The sequence below is a fragment of the Phocoena sinus genome, chromosome 8, assembly GCF_008692025.1.
Source record: "Phocoena sinus isolate mPhoSin1 chromosome 8, mPhoSin1.pri, whole genome shotgun sequence".
In the NCBI taxonomy this organism is placed as follows: Eukaryota; Metazoa; Chordata; class Mammalia; order Artiodactyla; family Phocoenidae; genus Phocoena; species Phocoena sinus.
The window spans coordinates 100,492,873-100,515,926 of record NC_045770.1 but is presented as its reverse complement, the minus strand read 5'-3'; the positions used below and the strand labels follow the sequence as shown (position 1 = coordinate 100,515,926).

Genomic DNA, 23,054 nt, shown 5'->3' with positions numbered 1-23,054 from the left:
AACTGTACATAGAGTGAAATGCATCATAAGTATACAGTATAAGTATACTTATACATCATAAGTATACAGTCTGGTGAGTTTCTGTTTGTTTGTTTGTTTTTGTTTTTTCAGTCTGGTGAGCTTTGACTAATGTAAACACCCGTGTAATAGTTCCGTCACTCAGAGTTCCCTCACCCCTGCCTCTTCCAGTCAGTCCCAGAGGCAACCATAATCTTGACCTCTATCATCACGGATCAGTTTTGCCTGCTCTTGAATTTCATATAAATGGAATTATTCAGCGTGTACCTTTTTATGCTCCTGGCAGCTTTTTCTCAGATACTCGATATCTATGTGTTGCATAAATAAACGAAAGAGCAGAGCCGTAGTGGTTGTAATCAGGCAAAGGGTGTCATGGGGTGAACACAGAGACGGGTACTGCTCTGAGCCAGGACCTAGCCTTGGACCCCTGTCCTGGAACGAAGACTGATAAGGTGCAAGCTGAGGTAGAAGCCCCCCGGGGGGAGAGTAAGTGGGGCCCAGACACCAGATCTGGGATGTAGCAGAGTCCTGAGCCCCAGCCAGAGGGACTTCAAGCTCCTTCCAGACCCCACCTAAGCCCCAATCCAACTTCCTCCCTTCTACTCATTTGCGAGAACTGGGAAAAGGTGTCACCTCAGACACCAGAAAGCTGAGGAAAACCCAGCCAGGCAGCCGGGATAAGAGTGAGCACCTCCACCCCACCCTCCTGCCCACCTTCCCCCCAGCAGTTTCCCCAAGGGAACATTTGCTGTGGAGGAGGAAGCCCAGCCAGCCCCCCTCACCGCGTGTTCGGAGCTGGCGCTCCAGCACCAGGCAGCCCTCTTGGGCTCTGCCAGCACGGGCAGGAGCTGCATGAGCCCCTGCAACGCCAGCACCAGGCTTGGTGGAGCTTCCTGGGTTCAAGGGTACGGGGTACCAGCTCTCTCCTTTCTCCGAGTCTTTTTCTTGCTCTGGGTAGATGCTGTACCTTCGCCTCCCACCAGGCCCTGCTCAGTGAGTGAAGGTAAAATGTACTGCCGCTCCGGGCCCACGCAGGCTGGCGGTGGGGCAATCGTGTTGATGAATCACACTGTCACCACGGGCGCCCGGTCCTTGACAAGGCGTCACTAATGAATTAGCTTCACCCCCAGCACGGGGCCTCTCAGCCTTTCCCCACTCCCCAGGAAGGCAGGAAACTGAAACCTGGTAGCAGGGAGGGGCTCTGACAGCTCCAGGAATGGGCCCAGACCCTGGCCAGCCCCTCTGCCCACATGCACTGGAAAAAATGTCCAAAGAACAGGCCCCTCGGACCCCCAAAACGGCCTCTCCGTTCCTAATCGTGAGCTATAACTGTCCTGCCCACCTCCAAATCTGTATTTTTAAAATAAATTTTTGAAATATAGAAAACGTACAAAGCTCTCTGTGATAAACACCCCTGTGCCCAGAAGCCAGTGCTGACAATTGCTCACATTTCGTCATACTTGCTTTAAATCTATTTTCTTTTAAATAAATAAAAGGAAGAAAACAGCAAGTGTGATGTAGAAGTCTCCTTTGTCGCCCCTCCCGTGCCCCCACAAGCACCCCAGCCGCCTGACCCACTGACCCTGCCAAGGCCCCTCTTGTTCCCCACCCCCGCCCATGCCCCCCTACTGATCTTTGGAGCCACTGTGGCTGCTGAGACTTGAATAAGATCATGGAATGCTGGCCTCCTAGGTTCTTAGAAAGCAAGGATTTGCAAGTATTAGAGTCAACAAGGAAATGTGAGAGCTGGGAGGGTGCTTAGCTCCTCTGGGAGATCACAGGCTCTGTTAAATGTCTGTAAGAAGCCGGTGACCCTAATCCCAGAAAAGTGCGTGGAGGCTGGAACTCGCTCAGTGATGCGCACAATTCCCATGGTTCGTGATCTCCCGAGGGTCTAGTCCAGCTCCCTCATTTGGCCAAAAAGGAAAGGGACAATATCCTTCGTGCCATGGCCCACTCCCCTTACCTGCACCAGCCAGAACTTGAGTCCTCACCATCATTCAGGTATTCATTCAACAAACGTTAAGCCCCTACTTGTATGCCCAGGCACTGGGGATGGCTATGAATGTGAACATCATAGACAAACAACCCTGCCTTTGTGCAACTTGCATTCCTGTGAGTGGAGATAATCAAGAAAACGCATTTCGGTGTGTCAGGCAATGATCAGGTTATGGAGGAGATAAAGCGAGGAAGAGACGAGGAGGAACGAGGACCCCGTTTAAAACAGAGTGGCCAGGGAGGCCTCACCAGCAGGATGGCGTCTGAGCAAAGACGGGAAGAAGAGGGAGCAAACCAAGCAGACAGACATCTGGGGAAAATGCATTCCAGGCAGAGGGGATGGCAATACCGAGACCCCAGGGCAGGAGTGTGCCTGGGTGTTCTGGAGCCACAGAAAGCCCGGGGAGAAAGGGGAGCTTGGCAGCAGACAAGGCCAGAGAGAGAAAGGGAGGGGGCAGACCACGGAAGGCCTGTGGCCTCTGTGAAGGCTTTGGCTTTGACTTTGGGTGAGAGATCACTGGGGGACTTTGAGCAGAGGAGTGACATGATTTGATACACATTTTAACAGGATCCCTTCGGCTGCAACTGTAAGAAAGATGTGTGCGCGCGTGTGTGTGTGCGTGTGTCTGTGTGTGTCTCGGGGTTTGTGCGGCTCCCACCCCTCCCATCTTGGTTCTCTTCCAAAAGGTGATGTTTATCATTGACTGAGCACGTACTGGTTATCTAATTTACCTTTCTCCGCAGCTTTGCCAGGCAGGTACTAAATCGCCCTGCCCTACAGGTGAGGAGACAGATTCAGAGAAGTTAAGTAGCTTGATCAAGGTCACACAGCTGGTCAGGGGCAAAGGCAGGATTCCAACCCGGTCCATCTTATTGAAGAGCCAGGCCTCTTCCTACTATGTCTCCTTGCCTCTCAGCTAGGGAAAATCAGAGAAACCACCTAGGATGCCGAAATGCTCGCCCCCATCCTGCAAACAGCACAAAGATTTCCAGGACGGCCCTACTTGGAGATCTTGATCCCAGGCCCTGGGGTTCAGCGTTTGCCCAACTGGGGGTGTCCTAGAACCCACAAGGCAAGCCTAGGAACCCCAAAACAGGCTGGGGAGGGCAGAGCAAAGAGGCCCCTAGGGGCTGTGATCTGGGCTCAGGGGTTTCCTGTTAGCAAATCCCAGGCAGTCTCTGGCCCCCCGTTGGCCCAGAGCCCTTCATTAGACAGCCAAACTCACAAGGCTAACCCAGCCTCTGCACATCTGCTCCCCAGACTCCCTAGAAACTGGAGCCTAGACGTACCTTGGGGATCACTCTCCCCTGAAACCGGAGCTCTGAGACTGACCTGCTTGGTCTGTCGAAAGCTGAGAGTGTCATTTTCCATTCAGTCCCCCCCACCCCCCGCCAACCCCCTTCATCTCTTCCAAGGACACCGGAGCTGGAGCAACAAGGCCAAGGGAGTGAGGCTGACTCGATGGCCTGGGCCACGCCTCCACGCTGTGCATGGGAACCTGACCATCTTAATGGTTCTGGTAGGTTCCACGTTCCAGAATGGCTTCTGAGCGTGATGGCTCCTTCCTTCTGGAAGAGGCCATGGTGGTCACGGCTGGCAGCTGCCCATATGTTAATACCTTCCTAGATCTGTGGCCGAGTGCCAGTCCAGTCTTGCTCCAAGACTACAGACACAGGTCCCAATCATGACCACCAAGGACTTGCCTGGCCTCCTCCCCCTCCCTGTGGCAGGGGCTGCTGAGGGTCACCAGCTTCTGTCCCCCCACCACCACTTCTTCCTGAGCTCTCAGGCTGATGGGGTGGGGCCCTGGAATGAGCACTGGGCCAATGGATGTGAGCAGAAGTGACACATGCCACATCCCACACAATCCTCCACTCTCTTTTATTTTCTGCAGTGTTAAAGGTGGAAAGGAACTGGATCCCTGAGTCACCACTTGGAGATGAGCTATCTGACCCACATTAGACTGTGAAGCAAATGAGAAATACATTTTTAATATGTTTAACTGTTTAGACTTAAGGGCTGTTTGTTACAGAATTGGCCTGGTCCGACACACTTTCTCTCAGTTCCTCAAATGCACCAGCTTCTTTCTACCCCAGGACCTTTGCACATGCTCGTCCCTCTTTTTCCCATTCTTCTTGGCTCACAACCTTCCTCTCTCGGAGAATCCTTCCAGATCCCCCAGAGCACATGGGAGTCAAGCCCCTGTGTTACAGATTCTTGAATTCCCACATTTCTCCTTCAAATCACTTATTCCAATTATAATTACATAAATAATTAACCATGAATTAGTTGAAGTCTGTTTCCTCTGTACCAAGATATATTCTCCATGAGAACAAGGAAGATAAAGGGAACAGTGAACAGGCTAGAGAAGAAACATAACCTGGCCTGAAAGAGTGAGTCAATCCTAGTTTTATTTTAACTGTTACTAATCTGTAGTGTCTTGTAACTAGATCTGTATTTCACAAAGCGAACCTATCACTCTTTAACACTATGTGAACTACATCCTGCACTCCCTTGTAGCAAATCACCCCTTGTTGTATTTGCATGTCACATAGAAGGTCGCAGGCGATAACCCAGAGACAGACGGACCCAATTACCAGGCTGCCTGACGCCAGCTGTGACTGTTTTGAAATAATGCAGGAAGAAGAAGAATGCAAGACCTTCACTACTTTGATCTTTATCATACACCCCAGACTGCAAGCCCCACATATCAAATCTCTGATTCCCTGAGGAGGGGGGGCACAGTTCTTGAGGGGCTAGCCTGCTGTGTCTTCCCTTCTGCCTGGCAGAAAAATAAAGCCATCTCTCTCTTCCTCCAAAATCTCTGTTTCCGTATTTCTGTTTGGCATCGGTACACAGAGAAGCCAAGATTTCGGCAACGGTAGGGACCTTGTTCACTGACGTTCCGTGGTACTCAGCCCTGTGCTCGCTGCTTTGTACCTACTCAAGGAATATGTGTTGAATGTATGAATGGGAAGTCTCTCTCCCACAGGTTCCCTGGGGCCATCTGTCCCACTTGAGCTACTCACTCTCTCAGAACCTCAATTCTCAAATCTGGAAAAAGTCCCAAATAGTGGTGGAGTGGGGCTGGGGTTGGGGGGGGGAAGCGGGGGTGGGGGGTGCGGAGGGCGGCTAGGGTGAGGTGAGTGAGGCACTTGCCCCGGGCACAAAATTTAAGGAGGTACCAAAAAGCTCCGTAGTAATCAAGAGAAATAATAGGTGAATGCAATATAGGCAGGATTGGAGCCTGCAGCAAAAGGAAAGATCAGTAGTACGAATCCTGTCTTTATTCTAAATTTTTTTTTTTTTTTTTTTTTTTTTTTTTTTTTTTTTTTGCGGTATGCAGGCCTCTCACTGTTGTGGTCTCTCCCATTGCGGAGCACAGGCTCCGGACGCGCAGGCTCAGTGGCCATGGCTCACGGGCCCAGCCGCTCCGCGGCATGTGGGATCTTCCCGGACCGGGGCACGAACCCGCGTCCCCTGCATCGGCAGGCGGACTCTCAACCACTGCGCCACCAGGGAAGCCCTATTCTAAATTTTGATATTTTGTTCATCGTGAGTTTTTTGCATTAATTTTGATTTTTTAAATTATTGCATTCAGGACTTCCCTGGTGGTCCAGTGGTTAAGACTCCTCGTTTCCACTGCAGGGGGCACAGGTTCCATCCCTGGTCAGAGAACTAAGATCCCACAGGCTGCACAGTGCAGCCAAAACAAAAAACGTAAAAAGCAAAGCAAAACAAAAAAAGCCCACAAATGCCTGCATTGAACTACTATTGATCTACATTCCTCAGTTTGGGAGCACTTCTTTAAATTTTGTGCCCAGGGAAATGCCTCACTCACCTCATCCTAGTCCCAGCCCTGGAATGGTTTGCAATCACGCTCTCCTCGCTCTCCTCGAAGGATTATCGTGTCAGTGAGATAACACGGGAGCTGGGTATTATCATTTTGAGATATTAACTGCTGCTCCTCCAGAGGCAGTTTCCTTATATCCCTTCCCCTACATTCAGACGCTAAATTAGCTTCTTATATTCTGCTCTCCAAAGGAAACTCAGAACAGAGAGTCAATTCCTCGGCTTTGAGTTGCAAAAGAGGCTTTGAAACACAGAGCCCGTTTTAAGAGAGAAATATTTTTTGGAAGTCAAGAAACTTGGCTTTGAACTTGGAGAGCAGGGAACTGATGCTGTAAGCCCTGGAGTGGGGAAGGATGTGCCGTCACAGAAGCCAAGATTCCACCCGAAAGGAGATAAAGTTTCAACGGGCAGGTGGGAGAGAAGGGGCAGAGCTGTACTCCTAAACCTGGATGCTGGCCCTCAAAGGGGTCCCTGGCCACCTGCTCTGGGCTGAGCTTGAGGGTGCCATGAAAAGGTCCCAGGTACATTTGGGGGACACCAGGGCAGAGGGGACCTACACTTCCTTTACCAGGTATGTCCTGAGGATGCAACAGTCCTCCCACAATGCCCTGCCCCCCTCCACGGTATGGAGAAGCCTCAGTAGAAGTGGAGGAGAACTGGCCCCTCCCCAGAATCCTCTATACACCCCTGTATCATGAGGGGGAGTATCCAGAAGTTTATGCACCTCCAGTGCGGACCTGGTGTGTCTGAGAGCAAGCCGACGGACCTGGAGGAGATGTGTATGTGGTCCAGGTAAAGCAGCTGAAGGACTGATTGCGTGACCCTGGCAACCAGAGATCAGAGCGTCACAGTTGCTTCTGGGCAGGTGTGAAACCGCTAGGTGGAGTTCTGGGGGGCTCTGAGGAGCTCCGGTTCTTTACGTCTCAGTGCAGAAAGAGCTCAGCGAGAGACAAAGTGATAGCTAAGAAGTGATTTATTAGAATAGGACGCTTGTGAGGCTCACAAGTGGGCAGGCGAGACGATGCCTCGCCCCAAGGACTTAGTGGGCTACAGTTTTATAATCAAAGGAAAAGTGGCGAGGGGGAAAAGACCACCTTCTTCCTCACTCTTGAGTAGACGTCACGCTTCCATCATCAGCTCCTCTTCCATGTCAGGTGGGGGAGTTTTCTTATCCCTACATGGTCAAGCCAGGAATGTCATGGCACAATGGAAATGAGCAAAAAGGTGGTAACATATGCTAAAAATGGCATTTCAGGTTTCCTTATATATATATATATTTTTTTAAACATCTTTATTGGGGTATAATTGCTTTACAATGGTGTGTTAGTTTCTGCTTTATAACAAAGTGAATCAGCTCTTATATATATTTTTTTGTTTGTTTGTTTTTAATGCGCCCAGAGGAGCATGTCCTAGGAATCATTAACTTACTGAGCTCACTGGGCAGGAAGTGGGTCTCATGCCATAATTGGTTTAGTGTTTGGGGGAGTGTCTCATGCTTCTGTTGCACGGTTTTGTTGCTAAGCAAGCCTGCTTGGCTTTGTGGTTAAGCAAACCTGCTTTCTTGAGTGATCATTAACTTGCAGGGGTCTCCCGTACTTTCTTCTTTATTTACAATCCCCTAGTAGGATTAACTATTTAATTACCTACTTTGTCCCTTTACTCTGTCCCTATCAGGTACGGGGAGGACAGGTGTGGATGACCAAAGCCCACTGAGTTCCCACATCTCAGGGGGAGTCAACATGGATGGATGCTTCTCCCCCGGCGGCAAGCTCCATGTATACGCCCTCCTGGAGAAGGAGATGACAGGGAGGGGGCAGATCCTGACCTGATTGGACCTGAGTCCTGAATGGACAGTTCTGTCAGCTACCAATTGGCACTTGCCATCCACCTCTACAAGGATTAAACTATGAGTCACTGCAGCTGCTGACTTTCAACACCCCCTGAAAGAGTTCGGGGTGGAGATCAGGAATGAGGCACTCTGTGCTCTGGGAGAAACTGGCAGAACAGGTGTTCAGATAGTTAGATATTTTCAGGAGAAGATTTTATGAGCCCACTTCTTGCATCTCCTCGCATCTAGAAAAGCACTAAAATCCTTCATGGTGACGTCTGCTCCTCGTGACAAGCAGTAACCTTCACGAGACACTCAGCAACCTTCTGCAAAAAATATGCATGTACTCGGTGGCATGTGCTCCCCCTTCACCAAAATCACATATATACTGACTCCCCCCCCCCACCTCTTCGGAGCAGTTGCTCAGAGCTATCCGAAATGCTGCCTCTTAGGCTGTAGTCCTCATTTAGCCCCAAATAAAACTTAACTCACAACTCTCACACTGTGAATTTTTTTTCAGTCGACAGTTTAAATTCAAAGAGGACTAAGTTGAACTGGAAGCAAAGAGATGGATGCCAGTTACAGAGAGAGCAAGGTACATTTCTGAGCTCCTGAGTATATGCCTGTGAAATCCACACCTGCTGTGCACACAGCTGAACAGGTGGTGCCCTGCACGCGGGAACCAGGTCCAAGGGGCTCCGTTTGCATCAGGAACGTCATAGATTGGTATACCATTAGGGCAAGAGAGGAAGGGTCTGTTTTCCCATGTCTCACGAAAAGTCCTTAAGGGCCAGCAGCATCCCTGCCAGGTGTGTAAGGCATCTGGCTCACAGGAGGCACTCCACAAATTCTTATTTCCTTCTTCTTGATGGTAACCCACATGTGAAGGACATTTGAATTCTTTGGGCCTCCCAGCATTCTCCTAGGTTGGAGAACCCCAACTGCTTTACAAGGCAGAACCCACACGTCCTATTACAGAAGCTGAAGACTCTGGGAGTTCCCAGCTTCCTCTGCAGGTTGGAAGCAGGCGTGTGACCTGGGAGCAGAAGCGCCCACCCCAGGTTTTGAATTGGAAATGAGAGCAGAGCAGAAGGGACTGTGTAGAATCCCCTCTGAGGACAGGTGAGGACGGCGGCTGCGGGAGGACCCGCATCCATTGCCCCTGCAGCAAGATTGTCCTACCACAGGGACTCGAGGGGACCAGAGGGGCCACACTTCACTGGGCCCAGAGCCTCCCAAAGTCTTTCCTGAGCACAGCTTTTTCAGGATCTCGCCCAATCTCTCTCTTAGGATGCCTTTCTCAGATACCTTTCCGGCCTGCCTCTTTAACTGGGGACCTCTGACACACACACACGCACACACACACACGCACACACACACCCCTCTTCTTCAGCAAATGAAAATAAAGCCCCATGCTTTTCACCAGCTGCACACTTGAGACCCCCAGTGCAGTGATGTGATGGGAAAGGCCTTGTGTTCCAAACAGAGACCCAAGCGTGCTCTCACTAAGCCGTGAGCCTTTGGGAACCGGCCACATCTCTCTGGCTCAGGCTGACCTGGTTTTTACAAAGGTCCTTCCAGGGGTGAAGTTTTATGACTCAAAGAACTTTCTTGGCAAACCCTGTCTGTAGCAGCATCTTGAGAAGCAAGGAGTGTCAGGGCGCCTCGAAGACCCCAGCAGGCCCTCCTCTGATCTTGAATAGAGGCCCCAGGTGCGGATTTCCTGGGTCTGATCCCTCTTCTAAAATATTTACCATTCAGGGAACATTTCCGTGGGAATGGGTGGCCCTCCAGATGATCAGAGAGGAAATTGGGGATGGGGTTCTGACTTTCAGGCCCTCCATCTGTCTGTGGGTAACAGACCCACTGTCCTGCAGCCTCCCCAATCAGGGCCTCCCTCCACCCCTCAGGCCTCCCGTTCCCATGAACAGATGCCTTTTCCCAGCGGACCAGTTGTCAAGCCCATGAGCTGGTGGATCTTCAGGTCGCCACGTGACTCAGGCCAGATGGTGCCCGTCAGCATCAGCTGTCACAGCGCCACGACAGGCCTCAGCCTCACACACGTCCGCGTGCGTCACAAGTGGGCACCCAGCATCTGTCCCCATCCTGCCATCCCATCAGCCCTCTGGGCTCCGCACCCCACCCCAATGCCGTCAGCGCAGCACCCACCTGTGTCCCCAGACTTCCCCCAGAGGGAGGCCCTCCTGCGTTCCTGCTGAAACGACGGATGCCCACGGAATGTTCCCAGCCCCCGGCAGGCTGTGAGGGCTTAATAAAGGGTAATCACCATCACTGTGCACCTCACAGCTGCTTCTAAGATATCGGGGGGGCGGGGCAGGCAGGAAGCTTTTGGGAACAGATTCAATAGGCACCCGCTGAGAGGAGAGACTCGCCTGGTTACAGCTGAGTGGAACAGCTTCCAGGAGGGCCTGGGAGAATTGGCCTCAGAGACAGGGCCCCCGCGGGACTTCCCTGGTGGTCCAGCGGTTAGGACTCTGCGCTCCCAACGCAGGGGGCCCAGGTTCAATCCCTGGTCAGGGAACTAGATCCCACATGCCGCAACTAAAGAGGCGGCGCAGCCAAATAAATAAACATTAAAAAAAAGAGAGAGAGAGAGAGGCAGGGCCCCCTCACGGGGCCTCCAGGTTAGGCTGTAAGGCTGTACAGGTGGATCGCCCACCCAAACTCTCCCAGACAAGTGGCGGCCTGCTCCCAGAGAAGGGTCCTCAGGGGCCTGTCCAGGGCCAAGCAGGAAGGGACAAAGGCCAGACCCTGTGACAACTTCAAGTCCCCACTCCTATCTGGGACTCGGGTTTCCTCTGCTCCAGCATCACTGCAGCAGCTCTTCTAGCCCACAGGGCGGGCACGGCTCCTAGCTGTAGCTCAGACGGTCAGCTGGAGGCAGGAGGCAGCCGCAGGGTGTGGGGAGCCGGGATTTGGACCCAAGCAGTCTGACTCCGGAGCTCGGGCCTGGACAGCTACTCCCTGCAGACAGCCTGGGCCCAGGCGAGGAAAGGGGGCCAGGCTGATGCTGGTTGGGGCAAGACTGGAAGCTCAAGTCTCAGAGGCGTGAGCGGACGGGCCCCTGAAAATGAAGCCACATCTCCCGCTCTCCACCTGACAGCACAAAGGAGAGTGATATGGCAAAGGCCAGTCCCTCCCATGGGGTTTCAGTAACACAAGTGGCCACAGGGTGAGACGTGCCCACCGCTCCTGCCCTGGTGACGCACAGAGGATTGCTTGGCACTGATCCGGCCGTGGTCGTGGGACCTGCCGGGGGTCAAGGTTGGAATGCAGGGCCCTCAGACCACGGCAGGGAAGCGTGGTTGGGCTTGGTCAGAGGCTGGGCCAGAGGGGAGGGCAACAGGGCACATGCAGAGGGAGAAGGGGCGGCCTGGAGGGCAAAGCACAGGGGTCCCGAGGGCCACAGCCACGGCATCCGGGCGAGGGGTTGGGGCCACAACAGGGTCTCAGCCGCTGGGCTGCACTGATGCAGGGAGCCTGGGTGACTGACATCCTGGCACAGCGCAGGTGGCACCTAGAACCCACATCTGGTGCCCCCACTGGCAGGCAGAGATCATTCGTTCATGTGTTCGTTCATTCACTCCATTATTTAATATTTACTGAGCACCTGCAAAGGTGCCAGCACCACCCTGGGCTTTAGAAGTCCAGTGTGAACAAGACAGACACGTCTGTGCCCTTTCGGAGCCTCATAACGGAGGAGGGGGACAGAGAAGGGCCCCGTAATAAGGTCAGCGAGGCCCCTGGAACCTGCCCAACCTGCCTCCTCCACGGGGATGCCCGCCTCTCAGCCTCACTGGCTCCCACCCCCGTGGCAGAGCCTTGGGCTGGCCCCTCCACGGGGTCCTTGCCCCCAGCCTTGCCTCCTTCGGTGCCCACTTCTGGCCACTCTGCCCATTTGAGTTCCCTCACCGAGGGGTCCTGCCCTGAGTGACTCGGTGGGAACAGCAAAAGTCAGGAAGCCCGGAATGACTTGGAGTCCACTCACGCCCCCACCAGGAGACTTCCTTACTGGCTGTGTGACCTGGGGCGAGTCGCTCTACCTCTGTGTCAGCCTTCTCTCCTAGAGATGAGGAAATCTGTGTCCTGCACCAGGCAGGGGCTCTAGAACCACCTAGGTTTGACCTTGGTCCCTCCTGGACCCCCTTCCTGCCACTCCACGCCCTGGGTCACCCTGTCTTCAAACGATCCCTTGGGCTGGAGCCCAGGACCCAAACAGGGAGGCCAGGATGGTCTGCCTGGGAGAGAAGCTGCAGGGGGAGAAGGCAGGGGCTAAGGGGAGCTCAGGGGTGGGGTCCACAGCTCCAGCTCAGGAAACAACCCGAGGTGGCCCCAGGTCACCTGGCCTGGAAATTGGGTGCAGGACGATGGGGGAGGGCGGGGGAGAGATGGTGTCATCTGGCACCAGTGTCCCTGACACCATATCCCTCGTTGAGCCGGTAGAGGTAGGGTGAGCAGGAAACACGAGCTGCAGCAAGACACTGGTGGGGAAGGACATGGAAAGGTGAAACGGAGCGGGCTGCGGCGTGCTCGTGTATGCACGCTCACGTCTGTCCTGGAGGTCTCTGTACATCTGTTTTTGTGTGTCTGCATGTCTGGGTCTATGAAGTGTCTGTAGGTCTGCCTGTGTGTGTTTATGGGTCTGCATGCACAAGCACCTTGGGTGTTTATGGGAAGGTGTGTTTGTGTACGTGTCTGTTTTGTGTTTCCATATGTTTCTATGTGTGATTGTGTTAGTGAATCTACGTGTAGTTGCCTGTTGGCGTTTATGCATCTGTATGTGTTTGTGTGTGCGTGTCTTCAGAGGTCTGTGTGTGTCTTGTGTTTGAGTGTGCTTTTGTGTGTGTGTGAGCTTGTGGGCAGGAGCCGCTGGTGGACCCCCTCCCTCTCCCCCAACTTCACCATGGCCAGACCACTACTGTGGCCCAGCCCTGCTGGCAAGTCTCTGGTTTGGTCACTTACCCTTGATGTTGGGGCCATGGACCAGCGGGCTGCACCCCCAGTCTGTGGGGCTGTCGGTGGGTCCTGAGTCTGGCTGGGTTCATAGTCGAGACACTCTGTGTCCCCTCCGCCCCTCCTCCAATGCTGGGGCCAGCTGGAGCCACCCACATCCCACATGGAGCCCCAGCCAGGCCCTGGACAGCCCCCAGACCTGCTGCTCAAGACTGCTGGGTACAGCCAGGCCCCAGGGCCAGCAGAGCTGTTCCACAGACTCCCACTAAGGGGCAGGGGTAGAGGTGGAGGGTGGGGACCAGCTGCTGGACCACTGAGTCTGCCCTCCTGCATGCGGGGCTGGGCTGCAAGGTGCAGGGGACATCCCCGGCCAGGGGCGGCTGCTGCCTTTCTGTCCTGTGCGACTTCAAGCAGCTCATGCACCCTTCTCTCTGGGTCCAGGTTCTTCATTTATATAATAAGGGGCTGGTGCTAGCAGGGCCACAGCGCACAGTCGTACGGTTGTGTACTGCACAAAAGCACCTGGCAGAGGTGACGGAAGGCTCTGAGAGGCAGCCCAGATTCCGCCTTGCGGCTGAGGGCCCCTGTCTCAGGCTGCAACACCTGGAGAAAGAGAGGCTTTTCTCTTTCCGTTAAGACTTTTGCTCTTTAGGTCCTGTGCTCACATGGGGGAGTCTGCCTAGAGGTAGCCTTGTTCTAATTCTCAGAAAGGCACTGGGGCACCAGCCTTCGGGACCAGCCGCCACCCCTCCCAGTGTCGGTGTCCGGGGACTCCATCCACTGCGGACCCTCCTCCATCCATCTCTGGAGAGAGATCTCTGCGACCCTTTCTGCCCGGCTGTCCTCCCCTCTCCTTTATTTACATGTATATGAGTGTATGTATGTGTATATGTCCGTGTATGTATGTGTGTATGTATGTATATGTGTATGCGTGGGTGGGTGTGTATGTGTATATATGCATGCGTGTATATGTATGCGTGTGTGTATGTATGTGTGTGTGTATGTATGTATGCGTGTGTGGGTATATATGTATGTATGTATTTATTTAACTTCTTGGCTGTGCCACGTGGCATGTGGGATCTTAGTTCCCCAAACAGGGATCAAACCGCGCCCCCCTGAGTTGGAAGATGGGCAGTGCGGAGACCTAACCACCAGACGGCCAGGGGAATCTTCCCCCCTCTCCTTTAAACCCAGAAGGCCCCCGGCTGTCCTGCTTTGATCCCCTGCCCCGTGCTGTAGACCTACCTCCCGCCCGCCTCCGCCTCCCCCTCTCTGGCCCGCCTGTCCCTCCCTGGGACTTCCTCCCTTCCACACTTGATGGACCGCTTAGCACAGGTCCTCGGAGACCCCTACATGGGAGAGGAAACTGAGTCTCAAGAGCAAGGTGCCTTGTCCAGAGCATGACAGTGAGTCCCACCAGGCCTCCCTGACTCCAGACCTGGCCCCTCCAGCCCTGCACCCACTCCCCACCCTCACCCCTCTTTTCCCAGCCCCCTCTGACCGCGCTGACACTGCTCTGCCGCACTGCTCTTTATTTCATTAGCAAAGTAGCCGGGGAGCCCCCCGGAGGGTGTGGGAATAGGGACAGTAGCCAGCTCCTGTTCCCTGGGGTCGGCAAACCTGTGCAGACAGAGATGAGGCCTGAGGGGCTCCGGTGGTCTGTGCACTCTCCCCACCTCGAGACGCCCCTGATCTCCCACCCTCCGCTCTGGGGCTGGGGTCCCCGGGCAGGGTTGGCCTGACCCAGGGCTTAGGATGGGGGCTGGTCCACGATGGCCACCCCTGCCCCGGGAGCAGCTGTGGGTGGAGGTCCCCCGGCCCCTTACCCAGGCCTCAGGCTCAGAGGGGTACCGCGAAGCCGCTGCCGTGGCTGCCGGGAGGTGTGGCTCGGTAGAAGGGGTCAGCAGAGACCAGGGTCCTGCAGGAAGGAGGGGATGCAGGGGAGGGAGGGGTAGGGGCAGCGAGTCCAGACCTTCTCTTTCGCCCCCACCTCTGCACGGGGCCAGGGCTCAGCCGGGACGGCCAAGCCACAGAGAGTCTTTGCCGGCCAGCTCTGGGCCATTATTGGTACAAACGGGATTTCTGAGGAATTGGACTGAGCAGAAAGGAGTCAGAGAGAGGCAGAGCCACAGTCATTCCGCTTTGTCCCCACACAACCCACCCCACAGCTGGCAGGGAGCAGGTGGGAGCTGGCCAAATGCGAGGAAACACGAGCGCCCCGGGGACTGGGGCGGCGGGGGACGGGGCAGCCGTGCAGAGGGAGGGGTCGCTGGGCAGAGGAGGGCAGCAGCCCCGCTGGGCAGAAGAGGCAATGAACAAACCAGAGAGAGGAAATGGGCCTCTCAGATGGAAGACAGACGAAGGAGGGAGGAGAGGCCGGGGAAAGACCTAGATGCAGCAAAGGACAGAGCAGGAGTGGGGCGTACTACCTGCCCACATGGGGATGCAGGCACCGCAGGCTCTCCGTGGGGTTGGGGGTGGCCTGCAGGCGGGTGACCGGCTGGTTGAAGGCATAGCCTCCGGGCTTCTGGGGCTGGTAGCCACCTCGAGTCCAGCCTTCACTGTCTAGACCCTTGGGGATGTTCTCGAAGTACCTACGACACAGAAGAGTAGCTGGCGGGAAGCTGGTCTCTGTCCTCGGCAGCCTCTCTGCGCTTCTCCGGCAGGAATGTTGGCTCCAGCGGAGCACAGACTGCTGCAGGTCCTCCAACCTCCTTGCCTTTGCCCACGCTGTTCACTCTGCCAGGAACTCACTCACCTCTTACCCTGGAAGCCTGCCCTCACGCTGCCCCTGAGCTGGGCGCCCCTCCTCGGTGCCACCCCTGAGGCTGAGACAGCACTCTGGAGTGTAAAAGACTTTTAAGAGATGCCACGCCTCCCTCCCTGGCCTTGTGAATGTCTCGGGGGATGGGAGAGGATGGGGGTTGGGGACCCCGTCGCCTCCATTTCTCTCTAGGCGTTTGACGTTTTCTTCCATTTTGCCAATTTTCACTGAGCACTGGGCCGGGTTCTGAAGGTGCCAAAATGAGCAAGATGGGGGCCCAGCCCTTGAGTTTACAAAGGGGGTGCGGAGAGATACATGAGAAGATCAGTGACTACAACCCCTGGGGCTCTGGGCCCATGAGGAAGGAGGGTGTGCCTGACACCTGCTGAGCACTTAGAAACCCAGACAGGCAGGCGGGGGAAGGAGAGATGGCTGGGCCTGAGGGTCCGCGGGAGCCTGGGGAGGGGCAGGAACACAGTGTTGTCCCCCAACTCCCAGAGTGAGGCTCCGCCCCTCCCCCTTGCCCTCCACGGGAACTGGAGCATCACGGATCTGCTGTGAGGCTCAGGCAACACTTCCACCCTCTGAGCCTCAGCGTCCCCATTCAAAAGAGGGAGCCTTTCGCTCCAATCCTCCTGGGAGATGGAGGAGCTGGGGGGGAGCAGTGTGGACGCGGATGACACAGGCTGACACACAGATGACAGAGGCCAGGAGGGGAGGCTTTTGCCTGAGAATTACACCTCCATTATCCCACTCCTGTGATGCCCTCCCCACCCAGTCCTGGCCTGGGTAGCCTCCCCCATGACTCTAGGGCCACTTCCTCCTGGAAGCCTTCCCTGATGCCCAGGACACTCACTCCTTGCCCAGGGCTCACACAGCACAGAGCTTACCTTCTGAGAGTGCATGGAGCCCACCTGCCATGGACTGGTTGTGGTCTCTTAGCAGATGCCCTGTTGCTCCACATAGACCCCATTGTATTCCCTCATTCCTCCCCTGCCCACCAGTGGCCGGCACTGCATCTCTGGGAAAGCTGCCCTTGGGTTACTGGAGCAAGGAGGTACCTGGGATTTAATATCACCCCTGGGGACAGCCCTTAACCAAGGATCAATGGGTGTGGGGTATGAATACCCCAGCTCTCTCGTTCCTTGGCTGGGATGATTCTGAGTTGTGTGTTTTGCACTGTTTTCTAGCATCTCCCCATGGGATACCTGGTTTAATAATACACTGTTCTTGGCTGCCATCCCTTCCCCACCTCATTACCCCCATCCCTGACACCCTTAATAAAGGGTTCACACCCAACTCCTTGGCTTGGGGTCTGCTTCTGGGGGAACCCCCATTAATCAGGTGTTGGCCTTCTTCACTCATTACTGTGAGCTCATTACTTTTCGCAGTCTCAGTCTCCCTGTCTGTAAAATGGGTCGGCTTCACAGACCCAGATGTGGGTAGGGAAGAGGGGCTCACCCTTTGTTGTAGGTGGTCAGGTAGCGATTATCCAGGTCAGGGTCATAGGGGCTCCGGACATAGCTGGGGTTGTTAAGGCTGAACCCTGTGGGCTCCTGCACCGGAGAGATAGAGAGGGGACTTCTCAGGTCAGGAGGGGGTGGGGATTAGGGGTAGGGGCTGGGTACCCCAGGCCTTACCTTTTTCCCCACGGTCTCCCGGCCAAGCAGGGCCACATTTGTCTGTTGCATCCTCTGTGGGGGCTGGAATTGCCAGTGGTTCATGCTGCTGGGTTCTGGGCCGAAAGGGGGCACCTGAAAGGGACAGAATCACAAGAAGGGTGGCCGGGGGGCCAGGGTGAGGCAGCAGGATGGAGGGAAGGCAGGCAGAGGCCCATGCAGCCTCAACCGCCCCAGCCCCAAGATGCGTCCCCCTCCAGCCCCACTGAAGTCACGGCTTTGAACACACCCCTCACTTTCCAGCCCCTGGGCCTTTCCCCCTCCACCCAGAGGTCCTTCCCCCCTCCACCCAGGGGTCCTTCCTCTGCAACTCCAAATATCCTGATTCTTCCCATATTGCACTGCCTGGATCAAATGCCACCGGGCCCAAGAAACCTCCCTGGCTCCTCCTCTCTGAGTGTTCCCTTCTCAGAACACACAGGGGAGCCCCCCGAGGCCACTCACTCTGGGGTTCAGAATCCTCTCATTCACTCGGCTGAGGCCGGTCTCCCGCCCGGAGCCTCTGGCCAGCACCGGCAGGAACTCATCCCCCTAAGGCAGCAAAGCAGCCCCTGGCACAGCTTCCGGCACCATCCCAACTGCCCCACAGGAGGACCTCAGGCTGTGGCACAGACATTCCCCTCCAACCCTGGCTCAGCTTACATGAGGATGGGTCATGGGGAGAAAGTCTGACTTGGTGACACTCCGGCTGGGGAGGAGGACCTGGAAAGAGGCCACAGAGGAGCATTGGGCTGCCCAGCTGCTCCTTTGTCCTGAGCACAGAGAAGGGCTCAGCACAAATGGGTATAACTGGACTTACAAAGGAAAGGGGAGAGTTTGGGAAGAAGGGAGGGGAGGGCATGACGCTGAAAGGGAACCAGCAGTCCAGGGCTCTTGTCTGAACTCTCAGTGACCTTGGCTATGCTGCTTTTCCTCTTTGGACCTCAGTCTTCTCATCCAGAAAATGGGGGAGTTGGACCAAAGTAGTGGTTTTCGCCCAAGCTCTTTCATCTTGTGTTTCGGCAAAGGTTTCTGCAGCTCATATATACACATTTCTAAAGCTAGAAGCCCCCAGACTGGAGAGCTTCAATCACCTTGAAATTCTAGTGGGGCCCAGCCTGACTTACCGGGTCCCCAGGGAGGACCTGGGAGGGCGGCTGGAAGATGATGGGGCTCTTGTTGGAAGCTTCGGTTAAGCCAGTCTCCTCCTTGGCCCCAGTTGATTTCTTCTGCAAGAGATCTGCAAAAGACAGCCCCTCTGTGGTGGCCTGGGACAAGCAGGCCCCACCAATGTGACCACCAGTGGCTCGGTGTCCCAGTAGGTGTGGGGGGAGCTGGCTCCAAGGATCTGGAGGCCGGAGCAGCCAGGATCATGGGCAACGGGGGAACTCCAGAGTCCAGGGCAGAGAGCAAGAGAGGAGAGCAAAGGGAAGGGCAAACCTCAAACAGCCCTCCTAAGCAAGAGAGCCGTCCTTTGGAGATCAGCAGACCTAAAGCACAGAGGTCAGTCCAGGGAAGATGGTTTCCCCAAGCTGCCGATATGTCCTTCTGTCTTCCGCTGGTGCCTCCTTAGCCCTGTGCCAGCTCTGGGGTCCCCGGGGGTCTCTCCCAAGGGTCGGGAATAGGGAGGTGTAGTGGGAGGCCTGAGCTTAGACTCACTCCTGCCTACCTGGCTGGTTTGAAGGCTCCTTGAGATACTTGGGATTATACTCGGAAGTCATGAAGCGGGGGCCCTGGAGCACAAAGAGTGGAGCGATGGGGGACGCAAGGTAGACCAGGGCCCAAAGGCAGTGGGGGCAGTGCTGGCTGTCCGGGTCTCTGCTTTGAGTAGACCTGCACGCTCCCACACAAACCTCTCACTCATCAGGCATCACAGTGCCAGAAATTCCACCAGGAGAGCACAGTTCCTCCGTGACAATGAAAACTAAGTCATACCCCACGCTGGACTCCAGGAATGGAAAACGGGACCCAGAGCCCCTGCGACCCAGAGCAGGGGGGGCCCAAAGAGAGGAGAGAGGCGGGTGGAAGGGACTGGGTGCTCACACTGCACTGGGGCGCTGGATGGGATCGGGAGAGAAGGGGACTCAGGTATTAAATCCCAAGATACATGTAAGGAAGCCCGTGAGGACCACTTTGCTGCTGCCTTGGAAATACCAAATATCAAGTCCTTGCCTCGCCCCAGTCTCTGTGAGTGTGTGTGCCCTGAGCCCACATTGAGCTGGCTGCTTGGGTGAGTCAGCACAGAACCTGTCTCGAGGAAGCCGGAGGAGGTGGGTCCGGCCCCTCTGCCCGGCCCAAGGCCCTCATCGGGGCCACCCACTCACGTGTCGGGCATCCTCCCACTCCAGCGAGCCCTTGTTCTGCTGTCGGTGGAGCAAGGGCACTTCCTTGGGCTCCAGCCCCTTGATGGCCTGGGGCCCATAGTCCTGGGTGTCAAAATGGACCTTCCTGACCTGGGAGGACGGAGCAGCCAATTACCCTCCAGGTGAGGGGATGGCAATCACTTCTTGACTCTGATTCTGCCCTTGACCCCTACAGAGTATCTGCACAGCAGCCTGAGGGGTCCCTTTACGATGAAGCTGGGCCATATCCCTCCTCTGCTCAAAGCCCTGCAGTATTCCCATTGCACTCCGGGTAGGATCCCACGTCCTGACGGCAGCCCACAAGGACCTAAGCTCCTCACTCTGCTCCAGCCACCTACCTCCTTGCTGTCCCTCCTCCCATCAGGTGCTCCCACCTCAGGGCCTTTGCACTTGCTGTCTGCATTGCCTGGAATGCTCTTCCCTTACTTTGCTGCATCCGGAGGAATACTGACGTCCCTCAAGTTTTTTTTTGTTTTTTTTTTGTTGTTGTTGTTGGTGCGTGGGCCTCTCACTGTTGTGACCTCTCCCGTTGCGGAACACAGGCTCCGGATGCGCAGGCTCAGCGGCCACGGCTCACGGGCCCAGCCGCTCCGCGGCACGCGGGATCTTCCCGGACCGGGGCACGAACCTGTATCCCCTGCATTGGCAGGCGGACTCTCAACCACTGCCCACCAGGGAAGCCCATCCCTCAAGTTTTTGTCTAACGTCTCCATAGTAAGCTCTTTTCTGACCCTCCTGACTTGCAGGTCCAGTTCCTTCACTTCTGCTTCAGTCCTTGCCTCTTGTATTTTTTTTTCCCAGCACTTATCACCTTCAGAAATCGAAGAGGTGTTTGGAACGTATTGGTTGCCTGAATGAATGAATGGCAGCATCCATTCTGGTGGTGGTGGTGATAAGGATGATGGTCACACAATAACAGAAATGAAGATGGGGATGATAACGACAAAAGTGAAAGTGACAGCCACAGTGGGGATGGTGATGTGGGCGTGGACATGTGGATGGGATGGGGGAGATCATGGGGAAGGGGATGGGGTTGGGGTGCGGAGGGAACAGGACTGGAGGTGTGGATGGTAGAGATGATGATGGTGACAGGAATGGGGATGGATATGGAGGGGGAGGGGATGGGGGATGGGGGCGAGGTCAAAGGTGATAAAGGTGAGGGGACCCCAGCCCACACTGTGGCTCCCCCAGGCCCAGTCATCTCAGCCTTGACCAACACTTGGCAGTGCAGCCCCACCCTCTGGAGGGATCCCCACCCTGTCCACCCTCTAGCCCTTCCTCTGCCCCAGGCTAGGGTCCCCCTCCGTCCTGGTCCTGGCCCAGCACTGACCTCCCTGGTGGGGGTGGCTGCCCAGGCCTTCTCCCGAGAGGAGCCAGGGTGGGTCTGGCGCATGTTCCAGGGCAGTGGGTATTTGCCATCAGGCACCTCCAGGGGACGGGAGCTCTGACTGGTCACTGTCTGGAAATTGTTGCAGACTTGTTCCCTGAGGGTGGGGCAGGAGCAGGGAGCCATTACCACCAGGGCCACCTCCCCTTGTCCCCTGGAGGCTTCCACCTCCCTTAGACCTCCCACAGCAACCTCGGGAGTCTGCTTGCCTTTGGGGCCCATGCTGAGGACCAGGCCCTGAGTCCCCCAGGATCCCGGACCCCACGCGCGGAGTCTGGAGTTGGTCTGATGAGGTCCGATGGCCCTGAGGGCTAAGGCCTGGGAGGGCAGGGGGTGAGCAGGGGTTGGACCGACTGTACCCCACGGCCGGGTTGTCCAGGGCACCGAGATTGGGTTGGCATGAGACCACGGGCCGGTAATTTGATCTGTAGCCTGTGCCTTGGTGACTGCCCATGCGGGGCTTGAAATCCTCCCGACCTGCCAGAGGGGAAGCAGGCAGACAGGACTCAGGGTCAGCAGAGCGGCAGAGCAGTGACCAGGGCTCCCCAGGCAGGACCAGCATCCGCCCGCACCAGGGGTCTAGGAGGGCGTCCCCACTCTTGCCCCGTGCCCTGGACGTGCCTCCTGCACAAAGGTGCCCTCACCGTAGGCTGTGCAGTAGCTGGTGGCGTAGAATTCCAGGGGGTCCGTGCAGCCCCCCGAACTCCTCTTCACATAAGGGGATACAACCCCCAGGGGGAGTTTCCCCATCATGATGCTGTGCGGCAGGGCCCCCAGGGGGCCTAGGAGGGAAGAACAAGGCGCCCCAGAGGTCTGGCAGCCCGAGGGCCCCGAGCCTGCCCCAGGCCCAGGCTGCGGAGACCACAGAGGAGGTGATGGAAGCCCACACAGCGGCCCTTCCCCCAGGTCTGTGCCTTTCCACCGACACCCACACCCCAAACTGAAGAAAGGACTAGTAATCATCAACACTTGTGTACCCTGTGTCTCATCTCACCTTCCTCACACCTTATCACCAACCCCCCTCCCCCATTTTACAGCTGGGAAACTGAGGCTCCAAGTGGTGAAGGATTAGCTCATCACAGGTAGTAGAACCGGGATTCAGACCCAGGGTGTCCGACCCCTCAGCCCCTGATCTTTGCCCCCATGTGCCCTCTTCTGGGAACGGAATAGCCCGACAATCGCCCACCCTGAGAACTCTTGGCCACCCCAGCTGGGAAGCTCACTCCCAACCCCAGGCTCCTTGTCTCTCCCTAGGGTCCCTCGGCCTTGCCCACCTCCCACTAGAAGTTGGCTCAGCTCTCGTGGGGCCCAACCACCCAGCTGGCCCCACCCTTACCTGCCCTCCGCAGGGGCTCTGAGGTAGGGCTAGAGGCTGCAGGAGGCAGGCGCTCGTCCACAGAAGCCTGAGCCCTCGGGCAAGTGGCCAGGCCAGAAGAAACAGTGCGTTGCCTAGCAACAGGTGCCTAGCAACAGTGTCCCCACGCCTTGGAAGCCCTTCTGAAGCCAGGGCCCACTGAGGGGATGACCTGGCCAAGAGGGGAGGCCAGGAGCTGCCCAGGCAAGGTACTGCCTCTCTGGCTCCAGCCCCGATTGTGGTGTCCCTCACCAGAGCCGGGCAGAATTGCTGTCTGAGTGACATGAAATAAAAGATAATCCTGAACAATCACTCCAATTTATTGAGTACCCACTTCATCAGACACTTTACATCTTTTATCTCCAGTGTTCTGAATAGCTCTTCCAGGTAGCTATTATTATCCCTCTTTTCACACAGGGAAAAGGAGGGTTAGACAAGCAAAGTGACTTGGCTGGCCGGAGATCTCACAATCAGAAAATAGCAAAGTTGAGATTCAAATGTGGGTGGGTCGGATTCCACTCTTAAGCCTCTGGGTAAATTAATGTTGACTATGTTTTGCTAGAGCCAAATCTGTACCAAGCTCTTTTACACACATTACCTCGCATAATCCCCCAAACCACCCTGTGAACTGGCTACTATTATTCTAGGTCCAATAAACCACAGCAGTGAAGAGTGTGGTTCAAACCTGATCTGTCGCCCCCATTTCCTCATCTTCATCGACGGTTGTCACTGGACCTGTCTCCTAGGGCTGTTGGAAGATTTGATGAAAAAGTGGATTCAGCACCTGGCAGGTGGTTGATGCTCGGTTTTTAAAAGCTCTTCTTAGCTTTATTTTGCAATGGGAAAGGTGAGGCCCA

General features: G+C 55.7%; 1 protein-coding gene and 1 non-coding gene across 2 annotated transcripts; one reads left to right on the top strand and one right to left on the bottom strand.

Moving 5' to 3' along the window:
* Nucleotides 1–10,166: 10,166 nt before the first annotated feature.
* TRNAG-CCC lies at nucleotides 10,167–10,239 on the top strand. The gene has a single exon. It is a non-coding gene; the product is annotated as a tRNA-Gly (tRNA).
* A 3,954-nt stretch (nucleotides 10,240–14,193) lies between these two features.
* PPP1R32 (protein phosphatase 1 regulatory subunit 32) lies at nucleotides 14,194–21,842 on the bottom strand. Its single transcript, XM_032641284.1, has 13 exons — nucleotides 21,488–21,842; nucleotides 21,203–21,320; nucleotides 20,787–20,940; nucleotides 19,418–19,546; nucleotides 18,763–18,826; nucleotides 18,221–18,333; nucleotides 17,757–17,816; nucleotides 17,559–17,645; nucleotides 17,076–17,189; nucleotides 16,897–16,991; nucleotides 15,101–15,265; nucleotides 14,498–14,589; nucleotides 14,194–14,291 (listed from the first exon to the last, which is right to left on the bottom strand). Exons 1-12 carry the CDS (start codon nucleotides 21,804–21,806, stop codon nucleotides 14,511–14,513), a joined length of 1,497 nt encoding a protein of 498 aa, XP_032497175.1. The 5' UTR covers nucleotides 21,807–21,842; the 3' UTR covers nucleotides 14,194–14,291; nucleotides 14,498–14,510.
* Nucleotides 21,843–23,054: the final 1,212 nt, after the last annotated feature.